The following is a 22,914-nucleotide window of genomic DNA, read 5'->3' on the forward strand; positions in this document are numbered from 1 at the left end:
GGCACCTCAGTCGTGGCCAGCCCGAGACTCAAACCAACAACCTTAGGGGTAGGAGTCAGACTCTCTAACCATTAGGCCACAACTCGTGTGTGTGTGTGTGTGTGTGTGTGTGTGTGTGTGTGTGTGTGTGTGTGTGTGTGTGTGTGTGTGTGTGTGTGTGTGTGTGTGTGTGTGTGTGTGTGTGTGTGTGTGTGTGTGTGTGTGTGTGTGTGTGTGTGTGTGTGTGTGTGTGTGTGTGTGTGTGTGTGTACAATTCTGATTCTGATTCTAATTTTGATACAACATTTCTCGTAAGATACTTTCATACACCGTCAGTTTGTAGGTGTATGAAACAAGCAATCTTACTGCCAACACAGACGTGAACTAGTCCTTAGCCTCACTGAACACACTATTTTAAGGTTTTTTCCATTATTTACTTGTGTAACACTGGATTCATAAGTTTGTTATTAGCTATAATTAATTCTAAATAGAGATGTAGTTGTATATTATGTAAGCTAAGGCTGTTTTGTGTTGTTGGGAACAATAAACAGATAGCATTAGCTAAAATGTTAGTTGCTATGGAAGCGGTTTAGCATTTTGCCAACTCTATATTGTCTCCCCTATAAGATCCACCACACTGTAACAGTTTAATATTTCTATCACATGTCCATTGGAGAACAAACATAGGCATTTTAATTCTGTATTATATCACTAAAAAAACACGACTTATTTTTGATCACTTGTATTTCTAGGTTACTTTTAACACTTTTTTTTTAAACGAGTTTCTGCCGTGTCTTGTTGCCGCGGTGCATTCTGGAAGTAGTCGAAGGATTCAAGATGGCGGCGAGCAGGAGACTGCACAAGGTAGAAACATTTTATTTCTCTGTTTTTTTTGGTTTTTCTATCTCTTTCGCAGTCGGCCACCGAATGGGAAACGTTTATTAAATCGATTATTATTTGAACCGAGTAAGTAATCAGTTCGTTCACATTCGTTTGTGGTTAAGTTTCGTTTAAAGTTACTGACTGGCTCAGACGGTAGCTAGGTCCGGATCAGCCTACTACTGTACTAAATAGTATGGATAAAATAGTGCTCAAGCAGCGGTAGTGGAACGTTTTAACATACTATTTAGTATGATAGTATGCGGTTTGGGCTGTAGCCGGTGACTCTCGGTTAGCTTTCTTACAGAAGCTCGGTTTGTGTGTAAAAATAGACAGCACATACTCCTTGTTAACTACATAAGTGTGTTGTTGATCTGTTACAAGAAATAGTGAGAACTCTGAATGATAATGGCGTGTAATAATTTGTCTAAATAAAAGTTGTGCCCCGAATATGCCATGCTAGTTGTCTGTGAGCTATATCGTCAAGGAAAAAGCGGGTCATTATGTCTTGCTTAATCTAGCCTTAACGTCCAGTTCTCTAAAATGGTGCCTGTTTTATTCGACTAAAGATGTTGGGGATGTGACGACTAGCAGTCAAAATAAGCAGAAGTAGTAACGTTAAACTAGGAATAGGTGTTAACCTTAAACAGTAGTCTAGAATACTAGCTAAATAAATGAGTGCGTTGGTTGTGAAGTTAACAAAAATGAGAGACAGCCAGATTTTTAACATGAATGCTTTGTATATACAAAAGACTATCACGCTAGTTAGCAAAGGCCCTAAAGGAAAAAACGAAACTGTAAGTCGATTTCATTTCATGAGCATCCGAGAGCACAGATCAGTTTCCCTACGTCAGCTAGTCAGATGTCTGAATGTTGTCCAGCCTGTATATTTCCTGTACTTCTCAGCAGTGTGTGGGATGTTTCCTTAAGGGTTTACTTATAGATTAGATGGTCGTGAAGCACGAATGTGCTTTAAACTTGCTTTCAGTGATTTGAACAGTGAGTAGTGCAATAAAGTGTACTTGTAAGGAGGACACATCCTCAGATAATCTGATCTGATCAAATCAAATTTTATTTGTCACATGCATACATACAGAGTACGACATGCAGTGAAATGCTTTTTTACGTCTGTCCGGTATTCAAGCATAAAATGGAATGGGATTAAAAATAAAACCAAACATGGTGGCTGTCTCAGTTACATCTTTGTTAACAGACGGGGAAATTTCAAATCGTCGGATGTCCCACGTTGGAGCATAACTATTTATGGGCAGCTTGTGCAGTGTTAAAATGTGATTTATTGTAGTTACGGGATGATCCTGATCGTATGTATGACTTGTCGTTGTGCTACGACGAGTGGATCTAACAGAGATTCGTTATCAGTGTGTCATAAAAATATACAGTATTAAATTAAAAGAAAAAGAAACGGCCTCTCATTTGGTGTTCTTCTGTAGTTCATCCACCTTTTAGATACTTTTCAACTCACCTCTGATGGGTGGTTTATTTGATTTGCTGTAGGTTGCTGTTATTGAAATAATCAACACAAACTGTCTGGCACCAACAACTATGCCACAGTCACTGAGTTTCCCAGTGTTTTAGATTATGCATTGTGCTGGCAAGTGATTTGCTGATTGAATTGGATAAATGAGTGGGTATACATGTGTTCATGCTAAAGTTGCATATGCATAGTTTAAAAAAAAAAAAAAACTTTCAGACATGTATGGTTTGTGTGATATTATGAGTTCCCATTTACCTATGATGTCACTTCAAAGAAACAATAAAGACGTTTCCTTTTCCGAATACATTCATTATTGTTTTCCCCCTTTGTTTTTTTGACCTTGTTTTTTTTTTCCTTGTGCTGATTTACTTTAATATATGAGGCGTGAGAAAGGGAAGTAAGGAAAAGAAACACGAAATTGCAGCTGGAAAAAATGAAAAGCACCCATCACCACAAATAACACAATCTTCATCGATTGGCTTATTAAGGGCAAGCATGACCATTGATAAAATGCAGCAGCATGTCATGTTGAAACACCTGTGTATTTTGGTTTTGACAGGAGCTTGAAGAAATTCGCAAATCTGGAATGAAAAACTTCCGGAACATTCAAGTTGATGAATCGAATATATTGACATGGCAAGGCCTCATTGTTCCAGTAAGTCTACTTTTCTGCTCTGCTTTTACAAAATGCATTGGTTTAGTTTTGCTATATATTCAATAAATAAATAAATACATTTGTAAAAAATGTAAAAAAAAAAAATATATATATATTATATTATATATAAAAATATATATATATAATCATTGTCTACTGCTGTGTGCACGTTTACACTCATAAAAAGTGGTCATGAACTCTGGCATTTATCTTTCTAAAGTTTTACTTTCAGTTTGTGTGTTTCCTGAATGATGTATACAAATTGTATAATGGTGCAGATTTAACAAAAGTATAATTCACTGTTCTTTAGGATAACCCTCCATATGACAAAGGGGCATTCAGGATCGAGATCAGTTTCCCTGCAGAATACCCTTTCAAGCCCCCGAAGATCACTTTCAAGACAAAGATCTACCACCCCAACATTGATGAGAGAGGGCAGGTCTGTCTGCCTGTAATTAGCGCAGAGAACTGGAAACCAGCCACCAAAACTGACCAAGGTAAGTGAAACTTCACAACCCTTAGCATCAGGCCATAAATGTGGCAGTGACCCAGTCATGTATTGTATTGTGTTAGAGTGTAACTTTTTAAAATTTTTATTATTTTTTTTTTTTAGTAGGTATTACTGTTTCTTCCCTTTTTTTTTCTTTTTTTTTTAGTTCCGTGCACTACAAACGTTTGTCCAAAAAAAGTCATTTAAATGCTGTTCTTTTTTTCAGCTTCCCTAACAAAGCAGAATAAACTCATTAGTTTCAATTTAAAAGTGAGACCACACAAGTTTCTGTTTCCTGTTCATTTTAAGTAAAAATGAATAAAAAAGTTTATTTATTCAAGATTCTTACAGGCTCCTGGCCTGAACATTCATGTCTAGACACATGGTTAAAATGCAGTGTTCTTTGCATTGGGTGTGAGACCTTAAATCTCGTAGGTGATCATTTAAACGTAGTACGTACATGAGATAAATCTAAGCCGTACTACTGAAGCCTGTGAACTTTGAACTTTCAATTCTGTAACAGGATATAAAGCCTGTTTTTATGTGACACATGATTACAGCATGAAAAACAGAAGAACCAACTTAATAGCTTTATGGCCTTACTTTTTCAGGTGTTAATATTTAACCCTCTTTTAGCCAATTGCATAATTTCTTTTTTCAGCCCTGAGTGATGAGATGCTTGTGTTGTGAAACAGAACTTTCTCTCAAATTATCTTCTCTATTTGACCAAACATAGAACTCCTTCATTGATACAAGTCTCATTTAAACTGACCTCACGGGCCTGGTTATAGTAACACATTAGACACACTTGTGAGAAGTTATTGCTAATGAGAGTCATGAATGTTTTTTAATCAGGGCTTGGCGATAAGGTTAATATTGGGAAATAAGAAATGTTTTACTGAGAATTTCAAAGTCATTTATTTCTATGATGCTTTATGTGAATCATGATAGAGGTACAATGTGTTGCATTAAAAACTGTTCAATTGTACTTCATTTACCATGTGCAGATGGTTAATACTTTTTATAAATAGAAATTAAAGAAAAAATATTTCACTGAAAATGAGAAATACGGCTGGAAAAAGTTTATATTTTACAAGATGTAATTTTAAAGCAAAAACATCAACTGCTTTCAATGATAAAATGAAAAAATTGAAAAGAGATATTTACTGTAGAAAAGAATATTATATGATCAATTCACTATCGGTGTTTATAGTCTAGTTCATGTAATCTGTAGCTTCTAGTATTTCTTCTACTAATGGTTAATTAAGGAATTTAGAAATAAATCCTGAATAAATAAGGTGCCTTGACATTTTAAATAATTGATACCTTGTGATATGGCGTGCCAGCCTACATTTGTGTTTTTACTTGTGTTTAGCCATCTATCTATCTGTTTAATAATAATAAAGAACTTTATTTTCTATAGCGCCTTTAAAAGTAGAATCTCTAAGTGCTTCACAAGAAAAAGGAAACATACAATTATACAAATAATACGTTAAAATAAGTAAGATATAAAAACACACCAAATAAGAACATACTATCAAAAAATAAAAAAAAAAAACATCAATTTCAAGTAAAAGCCACCCTAAAGAAATAAGCTTTGAGGGAGGATTTAAAGACACTAAGGGATTCTGCTTGCTTAATCCAAACAGGCAAGGAATTCCAGAGTCTTGGAGCTACAGAAGAAAATGCCCTATCACCCATAGATTTTAAATGGGTATGTGGGACGATTAAAAGCCCAGTTTCCGAAGAGCGGAGAGCGCACACAGGTGTGTAGGGGGCTAAAAGCTCAGTAAGGTAGTGAGGAGCCAAACCATTCAAAGCTTTGTAGGTAAGCATAAGAACTTTAAAATCCACCTAAAATCTGACAGGGAGCCAATGTAAGGACTCTAAGACTGGAGTGATGTGATCCCTTGTCCTGGTTCCAGTCAGGATTCGGGCAGCTGAATTTTGAAACAGCTGTAATTTATTTAGGGTAGCGTTTGAGACCCCGACCAGCAAAGCATTACAATAATCAATACGAGAGAACACAAAGATATTAATCAACTTTTCAGCCACCGGGAGTTACAGCATAGGACGCAATTTGGCAATGTTTTTTAAAAGAAAGAATGATGTCTTTACAGTGTTCTGAACATGGGGAACAAATTTTAAATGTGCATCAAATATCACCCCTAAATTTTTTTCGAATGTTTATTCAAATGTTTGTTTTTCAGTAATTCAGTCACTCATCGCTCTGGTGAATGACCCACAGCCAGAACATCCCCTGAGGGCTGACTTAGCAGAAGAATACTCAAAGGACCGTAAAAAATTCTTTAAGAACGCAGAAGAGTTTACAAAGAAACATGGTGAAAAGCGGCCAGTGGACTAATGACACCTGACAAGTGTGTAGCCCCACTCCTCCCAAACATCAATCATGCTCTACCCACTTCTTCTTTCCTACCTTTCCTCTTTTTCTTCCTTCTTTTCTTTCTCAATACACACATCGTCCAGCTGGAGAATCCCATCCCATCGCAACACAGCTGCAACCTCCGTCGTAAAGTGGGTCTCCTTGGGGATCCATCACCAGACCCGTGCCTGGTGTAGGCGTAAAGCCTTTAGGAAAATTCTGGATTTGGTCTTTTTTTCTCCTTTCTTTTTCTTTTTCTTTTTAAAAAAAGTTTGTTATGGAAAAATGGTCAAGATATTGTTACAAGGTATCTCGGTATTGACTGATGTGTGATTCTCTCCTGAGTGAAATGATCATTGCTTTTTGCATCAATATGCACTTCTTTAATCAGGAGTAAGGTTTAACAGTTTATTCAAAACATAATTCTACAAAAAACATGTGAAATGTCATTTATCATTTCTGTAATAATTTTTGTTGTACCCATTTTACACATTTATATGCTATGATTTTCAAAAAAAATCCAAAACAACAGTTTGATGTTTAAACCAATGAAGGAGCTGACGGAGGTTAAACAGCTTAGATGTAGGAGTGTGCTGGTCATTTTTTCATCTGCTCTTCTTATTTTTATTGTGTTTTTTTGGGATGGCGTCCTATCTGTTCTTAACACACCGTAGCTTTGCAGATGCACTGAGTAGTCAAAATCAACGAAACCTAGACACTGATATTGTTAGCATTTTTCGCACATGAAGAAAGAAAGGAATACAATTGTTATGAATGAAAGTTTTATGGTGATGTCTAATTTTAAAGCCACCTTTATTTTAAATGTATCACAGAGAGCTCTTGTGCTCTTTTTTTTTTTCTTAATTTTTTTGGGTATAGGGTATAAATAAGAAAAACCGGAAATGGTGCCTCCAGACTGAGAGCGTTTATTTTTGTTTATTCAGAATAAAGATTAGTCGGCGCCTCCTTAGATTCGCATTGACATCATCCTGTTGTTCCTCATCTCTCCTTTCACATTTCTAGCCAAGATACTGAATATCAAACTTAGTAGTGAAAAGTAGATGTTGATGATAAGGTGTGCTTTGGCACTTTTTTTTTATTAGAGGCCTTTAAGAAAAACTATTGGTGATTGATGTATTTGGAAATATAGTCTCTTATCCCTTTAAGTCACTTATCCCACTTCATACAGTAAGTCGTATCAGCATTACGTTCATTATTTTACAGCCTCTATATATTTTGTGTGGAACTAGAATAAACTGGCACAGTCATGGGAATGACGTTATATACTCAAGTAGCGGCTGACTCTTGGTCACTCTGAGTGTTCTGACTCTCTGATTGGTCAATGGTTTCCTAATAAATATAGCTAACCTCAAATATTGATGCCTCAGATATATCGATTCATGCACCTTATATCTGAATAAATAATTCAGACATTTATAAACACATAGCATCAGTCATTTATTAAAGTACCATTAAGTGTATTGTGTTTTCCATGGAAACACAGTAGACGGCAGCATTAACAAAAAAACACTGGGATCTCAACCCAAACAGCTGATTAAAGCTTGATCCACATTAACAAATGTAAATCATACATTAGTGTTACTTTTTTCTCTTCACACTAAATGGCCATTTTCTCAACCACCACAGATCATTTGAGGATCATGACCTCGGTCAAAGGTCATCTGTTGGAGTTCTATTTGAAGTTTTTCATCTCCACATCATTCACCTTTTATTGTGTTTTATGGAAGATTAGAAATAAGGTTCAATGGATTAAATATGAACTACTGCGAAAGTAAGGCTTTAAAGAATTAAGCTGAAAGTAGTTTTTTTCTTCAGCTGATCTGTTTCCTTAAAGGTTCCTTGGACATTTAGGTTCTTCTGAAGAGGGTTATACATAGAACCTTTCTGAGATGCAACCTGTGGTAGGGTTTGACATCTACACCTAACACCTACTGTAATTGCCTTGTGCAGACTTTGCATGTTCTCCTTATGATTTATGGGTTTACTTGTTTTCCTCTGGGTACTTGTTTCCTTCCCTAGAACAAGGTCATGTCCTGTTAGTTGAATGGAATCCAATTGTCCATAGTGTGTGAATGAGTGAGTGAGTGTCCACTGGGTCCATCCTGTCCACTGGGTCCCCTGTCAGAGTTTTTATGTCTTTTCCTCGGACCATTCGTAGGATAAACGGTACAGAAAATGGATGGATGGATATTATAAGTTGCCATAACAAAATGCCATGGAGCAGAGCAGAAAAATGCTATATGAATGTAGGTGGAGGATCAGAGAGACAGTACACAACAATAAAATGAGATACCCATGAAAAAAATGGCGGAAAATGCAAAAGAATTCAACTGAAAAAGCTGTAGATGAGATAATGTTAAAGAAGTGTTATGAAAGAAAGCAGGCTACTCTTAGAGTTTATAGGTCACAACTCAATAGTGTAGTGTTGCACTGTGGGTAGTGTTTTGAGCTCCGGTTACTGTCTTGTCTCACTGTCCTTGGAGGTTTCCTCTACGTTATCTGGATATCTACCACCTCCAAAACAACCTGCCAGTATGTAGAATGAACTCTAAATTGCCCCCTAGATGTGAATGTGTGTATGAGTTCGTTATAGACTGGCATCCCATCAAGGGTTGATCCCCACAATATGCCCAATATTCCTCAAATTGGCTCCGCATCTGCTGTAACCACGATCAGAATAAAGTGGTTTCTAGTAGTGTGAAGAAATGTCAACATTTATGCCAGTGGATAAAACCACTCCCTGGTCTGTGTAATAACTCCTGCCACATTGTGTCTCCTCATCCTTCTTTACATGCAGAAACACATGGAGAATTTGTGAATGGTTTTTAAGATTAGTCTCTCAATTCATATTACTTCAAATATTTTTTCTATAACCCCCCCCCCCCCCCCCCCCCCACAATCTAGATTTTGCAAAAAAAAAAAAAAAAAAAAAGGACTTCAGAATGATCAATTGGAATAATATGGTTATGGTTTTAATTCAAGTAATGGCATAAAAATATCCTACACTTCTTACAATATATGTAATAAAAATATACACAATATATATTATTTTAAAAGATATAATCACCGTTACATGCTCAGTCAAAACTAAAACATCATATTGCAACCCTATTGCACAGTTCAGACATTTTAAAACGTCTGCTTTTGGTTAAAATAAAGTAAAATGTTTTCCAGTTAACTGTAAGATTTGAGAATGCAGCCCATGTTTTGTTGTGTTCTGCACTGGTTCTTCAAATAAGGCAAGCACCTAAAACACTAATAATGGGCATTGGAAGCATGAACCCAAATCTCAGTGTCACAGTGTAAAGTGTATGGTTTGATAGGTCAGTTGGTAAGATCTCAAATGTTCCAGTGATCCGAAAAACAATCTCGCAGCTGCTTAATTAATATATCCCAAGAGAACAGTATGAAAACCTTATTAGTGAAGTCAGGCATTGTCTTTTAGAAATCCCGTTGAGACTTGCAGCACCTGAGGACCCAGTTAAGCGGTTCTTAATATTCAGAAGTCGTTAAACGCACAGAGCAGGATTCCCTGCTTCTGATAGTAACTAAGCAGCACCGGGTCTTTGAGTGTGTTAAGCTCATGCAGACGATCAGACGACTGTGAGAAGTCATCTGGTCCTTCACCGCACCCGCCGTGCAGAGGAAAACTCGGGTATCCAGGGTGTACCATCAGCTCTGCTGTGATTGGTCGATATGACTCAGGCGCACAATGGCTGTCAGCCAGGGCACCTATAGATGTCCTTTCCTCTAGAGCAAATTTCAGGACTCTTTTGAGGTTGGAGAAGGACATGTTTTGACCCATCGTGCTGAGGCCCATGTAAATATCTGGCCATCTGTAGAAACACAAACTCATGATTAAAAAAAAAAAGAGTGTGTGTCAGAGAGTAGACAGTCTACACTAAAAGTTATCCAGCAAATTCTTTGCTTATATACATCTAGATATATTGACAAGATATATAAATGATCATGACTGAATAATATTAGGATTGGTTAGGATTTAGTTTAATAAATAAGAATCATTTAAAGTGCTTGTTTTGTTTCATTTTGGCACTAGTCAAAAGTCACATTCAGAACAGAGGAGACATTGTTGATGTGGGCAAAATAATCATAACAACCTGTCTGTTTTTCTTAAAACATTCTGTTTCTGTTTGTCATCACAAAGAAACCATGTTTTCATTTCACTAATCAGACCAAAGTGGGAAGAATAAAATGAGTGACAACTTGCTTATATTTTAAACTACTATTTAAAGCCCTATAATTAGTCTCTAGTATCTGCCTTCAGCTCCATTTACAATTCATGTGATTGACAACACTGCATGATGGAAAACTAGTCAAATATGTGGAATAATTTAGTCAACTAGCACAAACTATTCAGATTTCATTAATGGGTGAGTTTCAGGTCAACAGGTTTGTTCTTTTCTTAGTATAGCCAAAAAAAAAAAAAAACGTCCATGCTTGTGGTCACAAATCCACTACAGATGAATTAGAATAAGATTAGACTGAAAATCAGCAGGCTCCATCTCTAAATATCCTGCAGTATTTATAAAATATTTTTATAAATATTACTGCATTGTTATTCCATGTAGTTTTAAAATGTTTTCTCCCATTGCAGCCATTCTATATTTACACTAATCTGTGAATCTTTCCACCCCTACAGTTCATACTCCAATGACAAATCATTCATGTAACTGTATCTTCCCATAATGGCACAAAGCACTCATGCACAGTGCTGATACAGCAGTTTACATCATTACGAGTACTGTAGGTTTTTCGATTTTGATCCTTGATTAAATCTCATGCTTCCGTTCAGCCTCACACACCTGATACCATGGCGGTGGAAGACTTCCACAGACTGGAGTGCATCTTTCTCAACCTGCAAGTAGAATTCTTTGAGGTTTGGAGGTAGGAAATGACAGGAGTGCAGACCAGGTTCCACTGGGACCCGTGTGTAATGGATGCCAAAATTAGAAAGAACCCGAGCGAACACTTCTCGCACTTCTGCAAACAAACATGCCAACCTACTGAGTTACATTCAAAAATGTGTTTAAAGATATGGATATCCACAAGCTGTTGTTTTTACCTGGCAGCACATGCACATGCTGATGCCCATCCATGTGATATGGCAGGTGACCAGTGAGCTCACAAAAATGTTTAACCTGGGCCCTAAGCTCCACCTCCACCTGTCAATCAGAGAAAAGTAATCTGCCAAATTCTAGGAAGTTGAACAGCATTTATAAAGGTGGCCTAGACAACTGATTTGGCTGTTGAAACCCTGCAACCTCCCAGGACTTTAATATTATATTTACATAAGTAAATATGTATTCCCAAAAATATACTTCCTTTTTCCACTGTGCAAACCTTGACCTGGACCTCATAGCAAATCAGTTGAGCTACACATGAGGCAAAGGGAAATTTTCCTAAAACAAAGGCAAAAGCAAAGACAAATTTTCTAAGACCTTTTGTTTGCTATTCAGATCTTAGAACTGTATTTACCAAGTGCCTCATATTTGACCTTTCTAATATACACTGTTAAATGTTAAGCAACCTAAACTGATGTCAGTTTAGGTTGCCTAACATTTATCAACTGATGACTTCTTGAATCTGTCAGCAGGTGTTGATTCATTTTCTCGTAACAGCAGCTCTGTAAATAATTCTGACAGTTGAGCAATATGTATATATATATATAATATGTATGTCCGTGTTCTATATCAGTTACCAATCACCCTGTATAAAGAAGCAATAACACACAACTTGCTGTTACCATGAACCTAGATGAATGCCTGTCTCTGGATGTGGTAACCCTTTATACATACATCAGTCATGCTCATTTTTCCACTTCGCAGAACTTCACGAAAGCCCATCTTGCCATGAAAGAAGCCATCTTTATTAAGGAGTGTGGACCGCCTCAGCTCCTGACAGACTGGAGCACCTTCAGACAGGTTTGCATGGAGTCCTATGGGAATGCAATGTCTAAACACAGATAAAAAAAAATAAAAGGAGAAAAAATACTTCAGAAATACTTCAAAAATAAATCCAACTTCCAAGGATTTAAATTATATTAAAAACAAGCTGGTGACTTTTACGCCTTTGTATTAGCAATTATCTCACACTCAGTACAGCTCTCCAACTCAACTGCAAATGCTAAATACACAAATTAAAAGAACAGGTGTATTTGACTACTAGTCAGACTGTGACGGAGTTGTGCTTTTTCTGTAAGATGCGACCAACAATAAGTCACTGTCTACCATTGTAAAAGAACACAAAAACGTAACTTGGCAGATTGGTGCAAAATGTGTTTTATATGTGCAATGTGTTTTTTTTATATATATATATATAAAGAATGTTTTCCATTGATCATGACAGTGTCCAAAAAATCAATCACTTAACACAATCACACAACTGATCAGCAATTAAATGTAATAGAATCCAATAAATGTGTCTATCTACTATAATTCCACTAATTCAAATTGCCTTTATAATGGAACCATATAAAAAATACAGTGACATAATATTTGTTAATTATCTGTATTAATTGAGATGTTGGATCCAAGCTCCAGAAAACATAGCTCTGACCTAGGATGTGACCAAGAAGTCAATTAATCAGAAAGCCCCCCAAAAAACATTATGGTTTAATAGATATGCAAATTTATAGACTATATAATGTCACCCCATTGCACCTTTTAAGGAACCGACTCCTCTGAATCTCCGTACGATTTCCATAATGTAGCCTGTTTAAATGAATTATTAGGTGATGGTTACCTTTTGGCTAGTTGGGCCGCATGTTCTGCAGAAGCTCCATTCACCAGTAAAGATGCGTTGGAGATGCCACCCGTCAGGAAAGCCTCGGCGATGCCCCGGTTCCTCCTGGCGCAGTACCCAAAATCATCTCCAGTCACCACCAGCTTGACTCTGGGCTGAGGCATGTTCAATACCGGGCTCTGGCGGCACATATGTCAATTACTGTTTTCCAGTCATGACTTATAAACATCTGTAGGATGACTAGTTTCCTTAAATGCGGATACAAAGGTTAAATTAGCTTTCAAACACGTGGCTCCCTTCCTGTGAGTCACGATGAGGTGGAACCTCAGCATTAAACCCAGATGCGGATGTCTCTAGTAGTCGGTTAACTCGTCCAACCTCCTGAATTATTCATTCTATGCAGCTAGTGAAATGACAGCATGTTCGGGTTTGGATTACAGTAGGGTATCATCTTTCAGTGCACTAATCTTCCAGGAAACAGAACCAAAACTATATAATGGCACTGAACAACTAATGATTACGCCTAGTATATTGAACGCACCACTGTATGAATTGCCTACAAAGATTACTGCCTTGGGGCAATTTCTCTTGCCATCTATTCCCAGAACCATTCAGACGAGTTTTGCTCGACGCCAGTCCAGGGACTTATAATACACTTATAATTGTAATTATTAAATAGCTAAACAGATGTAATGTCTACTTACCCATTTTTTATTACAAGACCTGTGCCATTGATGCAGGTTCGTCTTGATAACTAGCTGCTCTGTTTACTCGAACTGAACAAGCCTCAATAAAATATTAGGGTTTGCTTCCAAATGTATCTCTATTTGCTCCATGACGTAGAGCATTACATAGTCTTTAGTACACGTTACATTATGCCCTATGTAGTGCACTAATATAGAGAGTATAGACCTATTTGTAATTTAGCCTTAGACTGAAATAAACTGCTTCCTTTTCCGGGGTTCGATTCCCTCTACTGGACATGTATAGCAATGATTATTGAGTTTTCACCTTTTTTCTTTTTTCTTTTCTTTTCTTTTTTTTTCTTTTCTTTTCTTTTCTTTTCTTTTCTTTTCTTTTCTTTTCTTTTCTTTTCTTTTCTTTTCTTTTCTGTTCTTTTCTTTTCTTTACATCTATTGATATATTTTCCATTCTCTCTATCATTTAGCCAGTCTACTCCAACTGAAGTTGCATTGAAATGTGCAAAATAAAGAATTTCTATATATGAAATATCATACAATATAGCACACTTTGAGGCTACTGTTGAAAGCGTACACTTAAGTCTGTTCGGCCATATAGTCCATTTTAGCATTTGTATTTAGCATAGTTATTTGGGTCTGTACTTTTGAGAGTCACAAACTGCTCGAACCAAATTCCTTGTATGTATCAGAGAGAGAGTGAGAGAGAGAGTGAGAGAGAGAGTGAGAGAGAGAGAGAGAGAGAGAGAGAGAGAGAGAGAGAGAGAGAGAGAGAGAGAGAGAGAGAGTGAGAGAGAGAGAGAGAGAGAGAGAGAGAGAGAGAGATGCTGTGTCCTTTCATTAGCTATGGTATTCAACAGTTTCTATTTATATTTTAAATAAATGTTCAAGCCTGATAGCAAACAGCATACATGCCTACTCAGTGGCTCAGCTACAATGCTATGTAGACATTGGGTTAGAGTTAGGCTGATATAACCAGTTTGGGTAGTATTTGTGGGCACACGTGTAAAAAAAATAAGAAAAAGTTTTTTTTCACCAGGAAACAAATTTGCCTAAGTGCTTTGTACTTGTACATGAAGTCTTTCCATCTTCTAAAAGCATCACCAGTGTTTTTGTTGACTGGTCCAACTTTAACCCTTTACTCTTTACAGCACCCTCACTTTCTTATCTGTACACTCTGGCAGGATATATCACATCAACTTCAACTTTTATACTAACACCACAACAAACTGCACCATCATCATCATCATCATCATCATCATCATCTCATAGTTTGATAACTCGAAAATGAGAAACTAGAGTTTCCTGTTCTTATCTTTGATTTCTTATTATTACGTTGAAATTATCTGGTGAACCATGGATCAGAAAGTGTTTTTGTTTGTTTGTTTGTTTGTTTGTTTGTTTTTTGTAATTTTATCCATTTATCCATTAAGTTTAAATATTTTGACAAATGTTTCAGTAAAATCCTAAAACCTAATGTTTAGAGAGCAGTTTTCCTTTAAATCGCAAAAGACTTTCACTAATGACACCTTTACAAATTTACACAGCGTTTTGTTTTAACGTAGCCGTGACTACGTATCGCGTCATTACATCCTTGACCAATCGCTGATTACCGGGTGTTCACATTACTTCCTGGTTTTCGGACTTGTCACGCTGTGATTGGTCAGCTGCAGCTCCAATGTTTTGAATGGACCTCTAGGTGTTATGTAGGTTTCCTACTACATCTGCGCAATGGATCCAGTAAAAGCTTTACGCGTCTATTTAGATGTCTTTTTATTGTTTTTCATCTTTGCAAAATGTCAGGGTCGCGACTCAGAGTCTGATTATGTAACGTGTGGATCTTTAGTAAAACTACTGAACACAAGACACAACGTTAGACTCCATTCGCATGATGTGAAATACGGCTCAGGTAAATAAAGCTACAGTAAATATAATGTTCTACAAATACACTTATAACAGAGATAAACAACAGGAACACATCATATACTTTTATAATATTTACTTCCTTGTTTATGTTAGAACTTTAGCTCGGCTTATTAGACATGAGGCTAATTCCTGCTAGCATTATTAGTCATGTGTTATGTTATGCTAATATGCTAATATGTTATGCTAATATGTTAATATGTTTATTTCTGAATAAACTGCGGTTTTTAATTCAGTCAGTTAAATGCTAGTGCTGATAAAATACGGCGAGATTTGGTGTATACGACACACAAAGCAAGCTTAGGAAGGATTTAAATAAACACATCTTGCTTTGCTTAGTACCTAAATTTTCACACTTCCGGTTTGTTCCATTTTCACTTCAGCTAATAAATCTTTTCTTACCCAAGTTTAGTACCAAGTCATTCTAGTCACACCATCATAGGGGTCATTTTATCATATCCTATCCACCTGCTCTACATTTACAGTATTTAGCAGACACCATTATATCCATTGAGACTTACATTATTTCATTTTTATACAACTGAGCGATTGAGGGTAATTTGCCGTGCAAAGGGGTCCAACAGTGGCAATTTGGTGGACCTGGGATTAAACTCACAACCTTCTGATTGGTAGCCCAACACCTTAACCACTAAGCTACCACATGCCCTATATATAATGGCATATGCATATGACTGTTATTTTCCATTATACCCCTAACAGGTAGTGGGCAGCAGTCGGTAACAGGTGTGGATACAGTAGACGATGCAAACAGTTACTGGCGTATCCGTGGTAAACCAAATGAAATATGCCAGCGTGGAGTGCCCATTAAATGTGGTCAGGCTATCCGTTTCACTCATATGAAGACAGGGCGCAATCTCCACAGCCACCATTTCAGCTCTCCTCTATCAAACAACCAGGTAATTTGTTTACTTGTTTTGAATTTGACTTCACCTTCTCACACATTCATTCAGCGTGTATCCTAAATCAAAGGTTTTAATTCCTTGCTATTTAGGTACTTTCATCTGATACCTACAAAAACAAATTTCTTCAAACGGCTATTAGAAAATTCAACATTTACACGCAATCAAACGTTTGTTTCTAATACATGATGTTATTTTGTCTGTTTTTTGGGGGGTTTCTTTGTAGGTGTTGTTTTTTTTTTTGTTAGCTTCTGTCTCAGTATTTCAAAAAAAGGAACACACACACCTGCAAACATGCTCAGTTCAATGTTTGAGAGATGTTTCCAAATTACTTGTAGGTGATAACTAGAAAAGGGCAAATCATTAGAAAATTCTTTAACCAAGAGTAGACTCCTATATTAGATATGGCATAAATATGCCATTGTACCCTGTGTAATGGACGTCTCCTATCTCAGGGAAGTCCAACAGATACTTGCCTTCATGTCATTAAAGTGCCATGTCTGGATATGAGGACAGCATGTTTTTCATATACATCTTTAGAGTACTGTAATAACATTATTGGGCTGTGTTTCTCTGCAAGTTGCCCTCATTTTGAATTAAATAGAAGCTCATAAAATTTTCCTTAAGGCTCCCAATTTTTCTTTTACTTCATTCTATTTTTCTTTTACTTCATTCTCCAAATTCTAATTTGCAAATTGGAAATTAACTTTTATTTTGTCCCACTCCTTCCCCAGAAAAAACTGTATTACACGTGTTGTATATGCATATTGGGATTTGATTTTGTCTCTTTTTCTTTTGTATTTTTAAGTTGGTTGTTTTTTTCAGTATTTTTTAATGACATGGATGTGACAATTATTTTAATCATTACAATTACATTTTTTCATTATGTCTAGGTTTACTAGTAGTATTTTATTATTTCCTTGGGTTTCTTTTGAATGATTGCAGTCATCCAGGTCAGATTTATGTTTTTTGTGTGTTTTTAAAAGTAGATTCCAATATTACCACCAGATACCAGATATACCATGGGTCTTTGTTCAGAGGCATAATATCATGTAAGCCAAAATAAGCCTAAAGTATTTTCAGAATATCTAGCTTTTAGTCATCCAGGTTGGATTATACTAATCCTGTAATTTTTTAATTGTAAAAAGTGCACTAATAAAATAACAGATCCACCTTATAACATCACTAAATTTAGAAAAATGTCTGCAGACTTTGTATGAATGTTTCCTAAGCTTCACAATAATAACTGCTTTTCGGTTGCAAAAAAATGTGTTTTTGAATGCAGGAGGTGAGTGCTTTTGGAGAGAACGGTGAAGGTGATGATTTAGACGTGTGGACGGTCCAGTGCAGCGGGACCTATTGGGAGCGTGAAGACACTGTCCGCTTCAAGCATCTTGGCACCAGCGTCTTCCTCAGTGTGACTGGAGAGCAGTATGGTCATCCAATCAGAGGTCAGCGTGAGGTCCACGGAATGCCCTCGGCCAGTCAAAACAACTATTGGAAAGTGATGGAGGGGGTTTTTATTCTTCCTGGTACTGAACCTTTAAATCATGATGAGCTCTGATGACTCAGAATGCACTGTACTCTCAGCCAATAAAGACTGTACCACTATTTGCAACTAGTGTTTCTTTATTTTCATTTGTCATACTGTCTGATCTGAGTTTAGTTTTAATTTCTGGTTTATTTTCTATTCTTTGTGTCTGTTTTGAAATTTAAAAAAAATGACCAGTAAAATGTATGGAATAAAAAATGATACTTTCAGTCAATTTCACAGTTAATAAGAAATTACATTTCTTTTATTACATACGTTTTTATTTTCTCATGTATATAGGTTAAATGTGCATTTTTGAGGTTTTACAGTGGTTGTATTTTATTTATCAGTAATGCTGCATAATCTGTTCATTGGCTGTTTGAAGGTTGGACTTAAACATATAACAATAAATTCATTTTTAATGATAAGCTGTTTAAACTGGTTACATTTGGTCAATCTCTAATAACTACTGTGTCTTTGTAGCTATAGCTTTATTTCAATAATATTAAAATGCCATTCATTTCCATATGTGGTTTATATTCTTGACAAATAAGACAACCTTTTTAATAGTATACAAGGAGTAATGGGGAAAGTAATTAAACAATGAAAATGAATAAACCCAAATGAATAAAAATATTAATTTAATATTGAACAAATATCTGGTTAAAATCCATCCTTCATTGTTTCTGTATTATCCCTGCCATTCTTTTTAGAATTATATTCTAGACTCATACAAAATGATAAATGTGCAATAAGTTATGATAAAATGATCAGTGTAAATGTTTAAATTGATATACAATATTTAAATACATATTCTTCTTCCTCCGCTTGTTCTTTTTTCTTGCTATTCAGTTATATATTTGTTATATATTACCTATCTGGACCTGCAATTAATATGTGTAAATCTTTAAAAAAATAATAATACAGTTAAATATTATAACATTTAAATAAGATGAGTTTCCCAAACACTGTTTATTAGTTATTTTACGATGCTTTTGGGATCATAACATCGAAATTATGAGTAATTGTTACATCTGGAAAACCGCAGATAGGTGACAAAATGGGGAACAATTATAAAGCGTGTTAGTAGCTTTAATAGCTTTGGTGGTGGTGATGGTGATGATGATGGTGATGTCTAACAGGTCGCTGCTTTAGTGATTCAGCTGTATTGAGGACTGATGTGTGTGATGGTCACAGTATGATTTACCTCATTAACATCCTCTACTGAACCTTTCAGTGAGTCCTTAAGTCTACTGGGTGTGGGCGTGACCATCATGTAAGAGACCACGCCCACCAGAGGATAAAGGCGATCAGAGCTATAGGAACTTTGTATTGATTTGCAGTGACGTTTCCATTAAAGACAAGTGAACTCAAAGCATCTCAGACATCTTGAAACATCTGGAGTAGGATGTTTAATATTTTTACATAATATAACGCCATAAAATCGATATCTGAGAGAAAGCAGCCAATGTGATTATATACTTTCTGCCAGTAGGTGGCGCACCAGCATTAAAAGAAGCGTTCAAAGTACAGCCGTTTCTGCAATAACGAAATCCTCCATGTTGTGATTCACTGTGACCCTTTTCATTTAGAGTATTAAGTTTAATAACTTAAGTGCCGAGTAAAAAAATATCTCGTCTTATACCTTATATAGAATTGTCCAGAAATATATCAAAAACATGATTGCATTATGACTTCTCTGTGAATTTGCCTATATAGACTTCCTAAACATTGGTTTACCATCATGGCGCCTGAAGTTCTTTCTAATTAGGAAAAAATAAATATTAAAACACTACAGTTTTATTCCAAATCGACTTATTTAAAAGAATAAAACGAATATCCCACTTAATTGTAAAAAACAGCAATGTCACCAGTATGCAAATGGCGTATTATTTTGCCATGCTAGCAAACACTGGGTCATAGTACAGTGTGGATATGAAAAATAGCAAGAGGTTTCTACCAAATATGGACATGGACTAACTCATATTCTTGCATTCTCTCTGAATATACATAGCAAATATTAATATTTAGCAGGAATTTTCTTGCATTATCCTTTGTTCTGGGTGTAAGGGACACCTTGCTAGTATCACATTTCTATTACACATTAACTGACATTTAAACTACATTTATTATGTCTTATATTTATTTTTGCGTTTTGTTTACTTAAGAGTTAAACTACAATTTCTAAAGCTACATGTCTATCCTACAATCCTACTTCTATTGAAGTACTTAGGACAGACAACATGCTAATTCACTTACATGCCCACAAATAGCCTTCTAATATATTAAAGCTAAACATTATAAACAGTAAGCAAAACTGGATCGAAAGGAACGTCTATCAAATGTGATTTGAATTTTATGTGAATGTAGTAAAATAAAATAATTTAGATGATACCAAATGTAGCCACTCCTTCATTTGTTTTTTGAATTTTGGCCCACAGATGAATAAGTATTACAGGATCCTAATAAATCTGTTCCACTAAGTGGTCTTGTGCAGAAATTAAATATTATCTGCTGTGACATCGGTCACTTCAGGCAAGTAAACAAAATCCAAGTTAACCTGTAAAGTAGAGTTCTTATCTCTGGATATTAAATTTCACAGTAGTTAAAGTTAACAGCATTTCTGAAGATGTTCATGTGTTTAACAGTAAGCTACACAGATGTAATACAAATTACAATAAATAAATGATTTCAGCTTTTATTTATATATTTCACCTTTACAGCATAAAACGTACAAAGAATAAACACAAAACACACATTCATACATGTTTAATTGCAGGTAAATTAGTGGCTGGGAGCTCTTTGTGCTGTCCAGAAAGAAAAGAGGCTGAGGAAAAGATAGATACTTATGGGTTTGTGTGTGTGTTTTAGTCTAGTGGACTGATGCCCTTTCATTATTGCACTGCTAGCTGCATCTCCCACAGTAGTGCAACAGAGAAAGAGTGTCAGGCAACAGACGACTAACAGTCAGTGGATACAAGAGATTTTCCAGAACTACACTCACATGCACATTATGTCTATCTATCTATCTATCTATCCAACTATCTATCTATCTATCTATCTATCTATCTACCTGTTATCATTAGATCTGCTCAACATGTAAAGCTACTTAACCAAGGTAGCATATTAATAAAATCAATAAAATCATACTTTAATTAATCCACATTGCAGGAACTGTTATTCCGTAAGTATTAATATGTGCTAATTCAAAGAAAAGGTCAGAATTAAGTTCAAAAACACCAAGATATGGCATATGAACCATATGAGCTTTCACGCTTCTCTGAAAGATAAACGTCAATCCTTAGTGTGTCTGGATATGTCTAAATAATACTTATATAATCAAATCATTGGACTGTCCTGATTAAATGGTGGGAAAACTTCAAATCAATGTACCAACATGCCTCCAGGGTCATTTGTTTTCAAAACACACTTTCTGTAATGTGTTCACTGTTTTTAAAAGCAAAAAAAAAATGTAACTGATCTTTGCATTTAATATAATTAAATGTTTTTTCTGTTTCAGCAATAATCTTTAGAGATCAATGATGCATAATCCTACTGTTCTATACAAACAAATCCCAACAGACCCCAATCTTTCTAGATTGATTTACAATAAGAGCCAGACCTAATTCCTGAATGTTGATGTCTAATAATTTGCAAAACAAGTGCAAAAAAAAAATACACCTGACCAAACCATAAAAATTGTAGTTCTGTTTGGATTAAAAGATGTACTATTAAATAAAATAGTTTAAATAAAGGCAAAAAAAACCTGAGCTTTCATTCATCAACTTTTCTCACTGTAATTAAATAATAATTTAATTCAGCAAGTTTGCATCTAATATATTGCTACATAGTTTTTTTTCCTCCACTTATCAAAAGAATCTCAAGACCACATTTCTAGAAATTCATATAATTCATAAATAAATGCAAAATAATTTGAAATGAACATAACAGCAAATATACAGCTTCACTGCATTGTCTGTTTTTATGTGTTTTGGTGGAAGTGTAAAACAATTACAATTGCAGATATGCCTTAAAGTCAAGACCCTATAAGCAATATTGCACTACTACAGTTACAGTTGAAAAAGCAGAGGCAATATTGATAGGGTCTCGCCTGCAAGGTGAAATTCATAGTGTAAATGCATTATAGCATTTTAAATTAAATATGGCTGAGCTTTTATCATTTTCAAATGTGAAAGTGACAGAAAATATGCCTTTTTCCTTTAAACCGGTTCTTGTAACCACAGCCCCTTTCCTGACGCCTACCATCAAACCTACTACAGCGCTGTCCATCCTGCTTTTGTTTTTAACCGCCTCCATACATAACCATACATTTATATCAAGACTGTTCTGTATGAACACATTAAACTTGTATTTGCATTTGTACTATACATTTCTACACCACTGCATCCTTAGAATGCATGTTTCTCATATGTTGTTTATTTGTGATATTTAAAATCAAATAAAAATTTCCTTTTCTATTTATGTTATATGTACAGCCTGAAAATCACTTGACAACAAACAAACAGTACATCATTTTTTTTCTTATTGCCTATCCATTGATAAAAGTATGACAAAACCTTTGCTGAAAGAGCCATAAAATACAATTAGACCATATGGCATCCACTCATTTCAATGTAACTTAAAATGCTGCAAAGCCTATATCTTTATGCCAGGATCCTAATCCACCTTGTTGACACAGAGCAGGCCAAATTAATAAACCTTATACATGTTTCACACTCTCGTTGGTAAACTCTTTAATTCTTCACATACCAGCTTTTGCCTGCGAGCAAATGACATGCTCCAACAGAATAGTTTTTGTGCCCCCCCCTCCTCTTGGGGGATTTTACGTCGAAGTGACATGCATGATCGTACATGTTCCGTGCCAAGTGTGGCTGAAAGAGCCTTTCTTTCATAGTGAAGACATATAATTCATGCGTGTGGAAATGGAGACAGGATCTGTGCACTCCTAAGTATGGATGACTACGGTACTCTATGTAAAATATCAATATGTCACTAATGCCATTTATATTATGGTCAATAATGCCAAGAATGGCGACAGCATCATGTAAAACTCTTAATGCGTAAATTGAGAGTATATCTAAACTGATAAATGAGCCCGTCAGAAAATAACACCAGTTGGGCCCTAATGTGCCACCATATTTAAAAGGGTGTTCTTGT

At 35.7% G+C, this 22,914-nt stretch overlaps 3 protein-coding genes across 4 annotated transcripts; 2 read left to right on the forward strand and 1 right to left on the reverse strand.

Annotated features, from left to right (window-relative positions):
* Positions 1-751: 751 nt before the first annotated feature.
* On the forward strand, positions 752-7,255 carry ube2l3b (ubiquitin-conjugating enzyme E2L 3b). The gene is made up of 4 exons (XM_060883218.1): positions 752-843; positions 2,913-3,008; positions 3,319-3,505; positions 5,709-7,255. Exons 1-4 carry the CDS (start codon positions 817-819, stop codon positions 5,861-5,863), a joined length of 465 nt encoding a protein of 154 aa, XP_060739201.1. The 5' UTR covers positions 752-816; the 3' UTR covers positions 5,864-7,255.
* Positions 7,256-8,852: 1,597 nt separating this feature from the next.
* On the reverse strand, positions 8,853-13,623 carry ydjc (YdjC chitooligosaccharide deacetylase homolog). Of its 2 annotated transcripts, XM_060883679.1 has the most exons (6): positions 13,369-13,623; positions 12,665-12,843; positions 11,719-11,875; positions 10,986-11,085; positions 10,726-10,903; positions 8,853-9,738 (listed from the first exon to the last, which is right to left on the reverse strand). In XM_060883679.1, exons 2-6 carry the CDS (start codon positions 12,826-12,828, stop codon positions 9,402-9,404), a joined length of 936 nt encoding a protein of 311 aa, XP_060739662.1. In that variant the 5' UTR covers positions 12,829-12,843; positions 13,369-13,623; the 3' UTR covers positions 8,853-9,401. The 2 variants fall into 2 exon arrangements, with proteins under 2 accessions (XP_060739662.1, XP_060739661.1); XM_060883678.1 differs by lacking the exon at positions 13,369-13,623 and having other exon boundaries at positions 12,665-13,198.
* A 1,395-nt stretch (positions 13,624-15,018) lies between these two features.
* On the forward strand, positions 15,019-17,823 carry sdf2l1 (stromal cell-derived factor 2-like 1). Its single transcript, XM_060884174.1, has 3 exons — positions 15,019-15,271; positions 16,006-16,202; positions 17,491-17,823. Exons 1-3 carry the CDS (start codon positions 15,094-15,096, stop codon positions 17,767-17,769), a joined length of 654 nt encoding a protein of 217 aa, XP_060740157.1. The 5' UTR covers positions 15,019-15,093; the 3' UTR covers positions 17,770-17,823.
* Positions 17,824-22,914: the final 5,091 nt, after the last annotated feature.

The sequence above is a fragment of the Tachysurus vachellii genome, chromosome 12 (assembly GCF_030014155.1).
Source record: "Tachysurus vachellii isolate PV-2020 chromosome 12, HZAU_Pvac_v1, whole genome shotgun sequence".
In the NCBI taxonomy this organism is placed as follows: domain Eukaryota; kingdom Metazoa; phylum Chordata; class Actinopteri; order Siluriformes; family Bagridae; genus Tachysurus; species Tachysurus vachellii.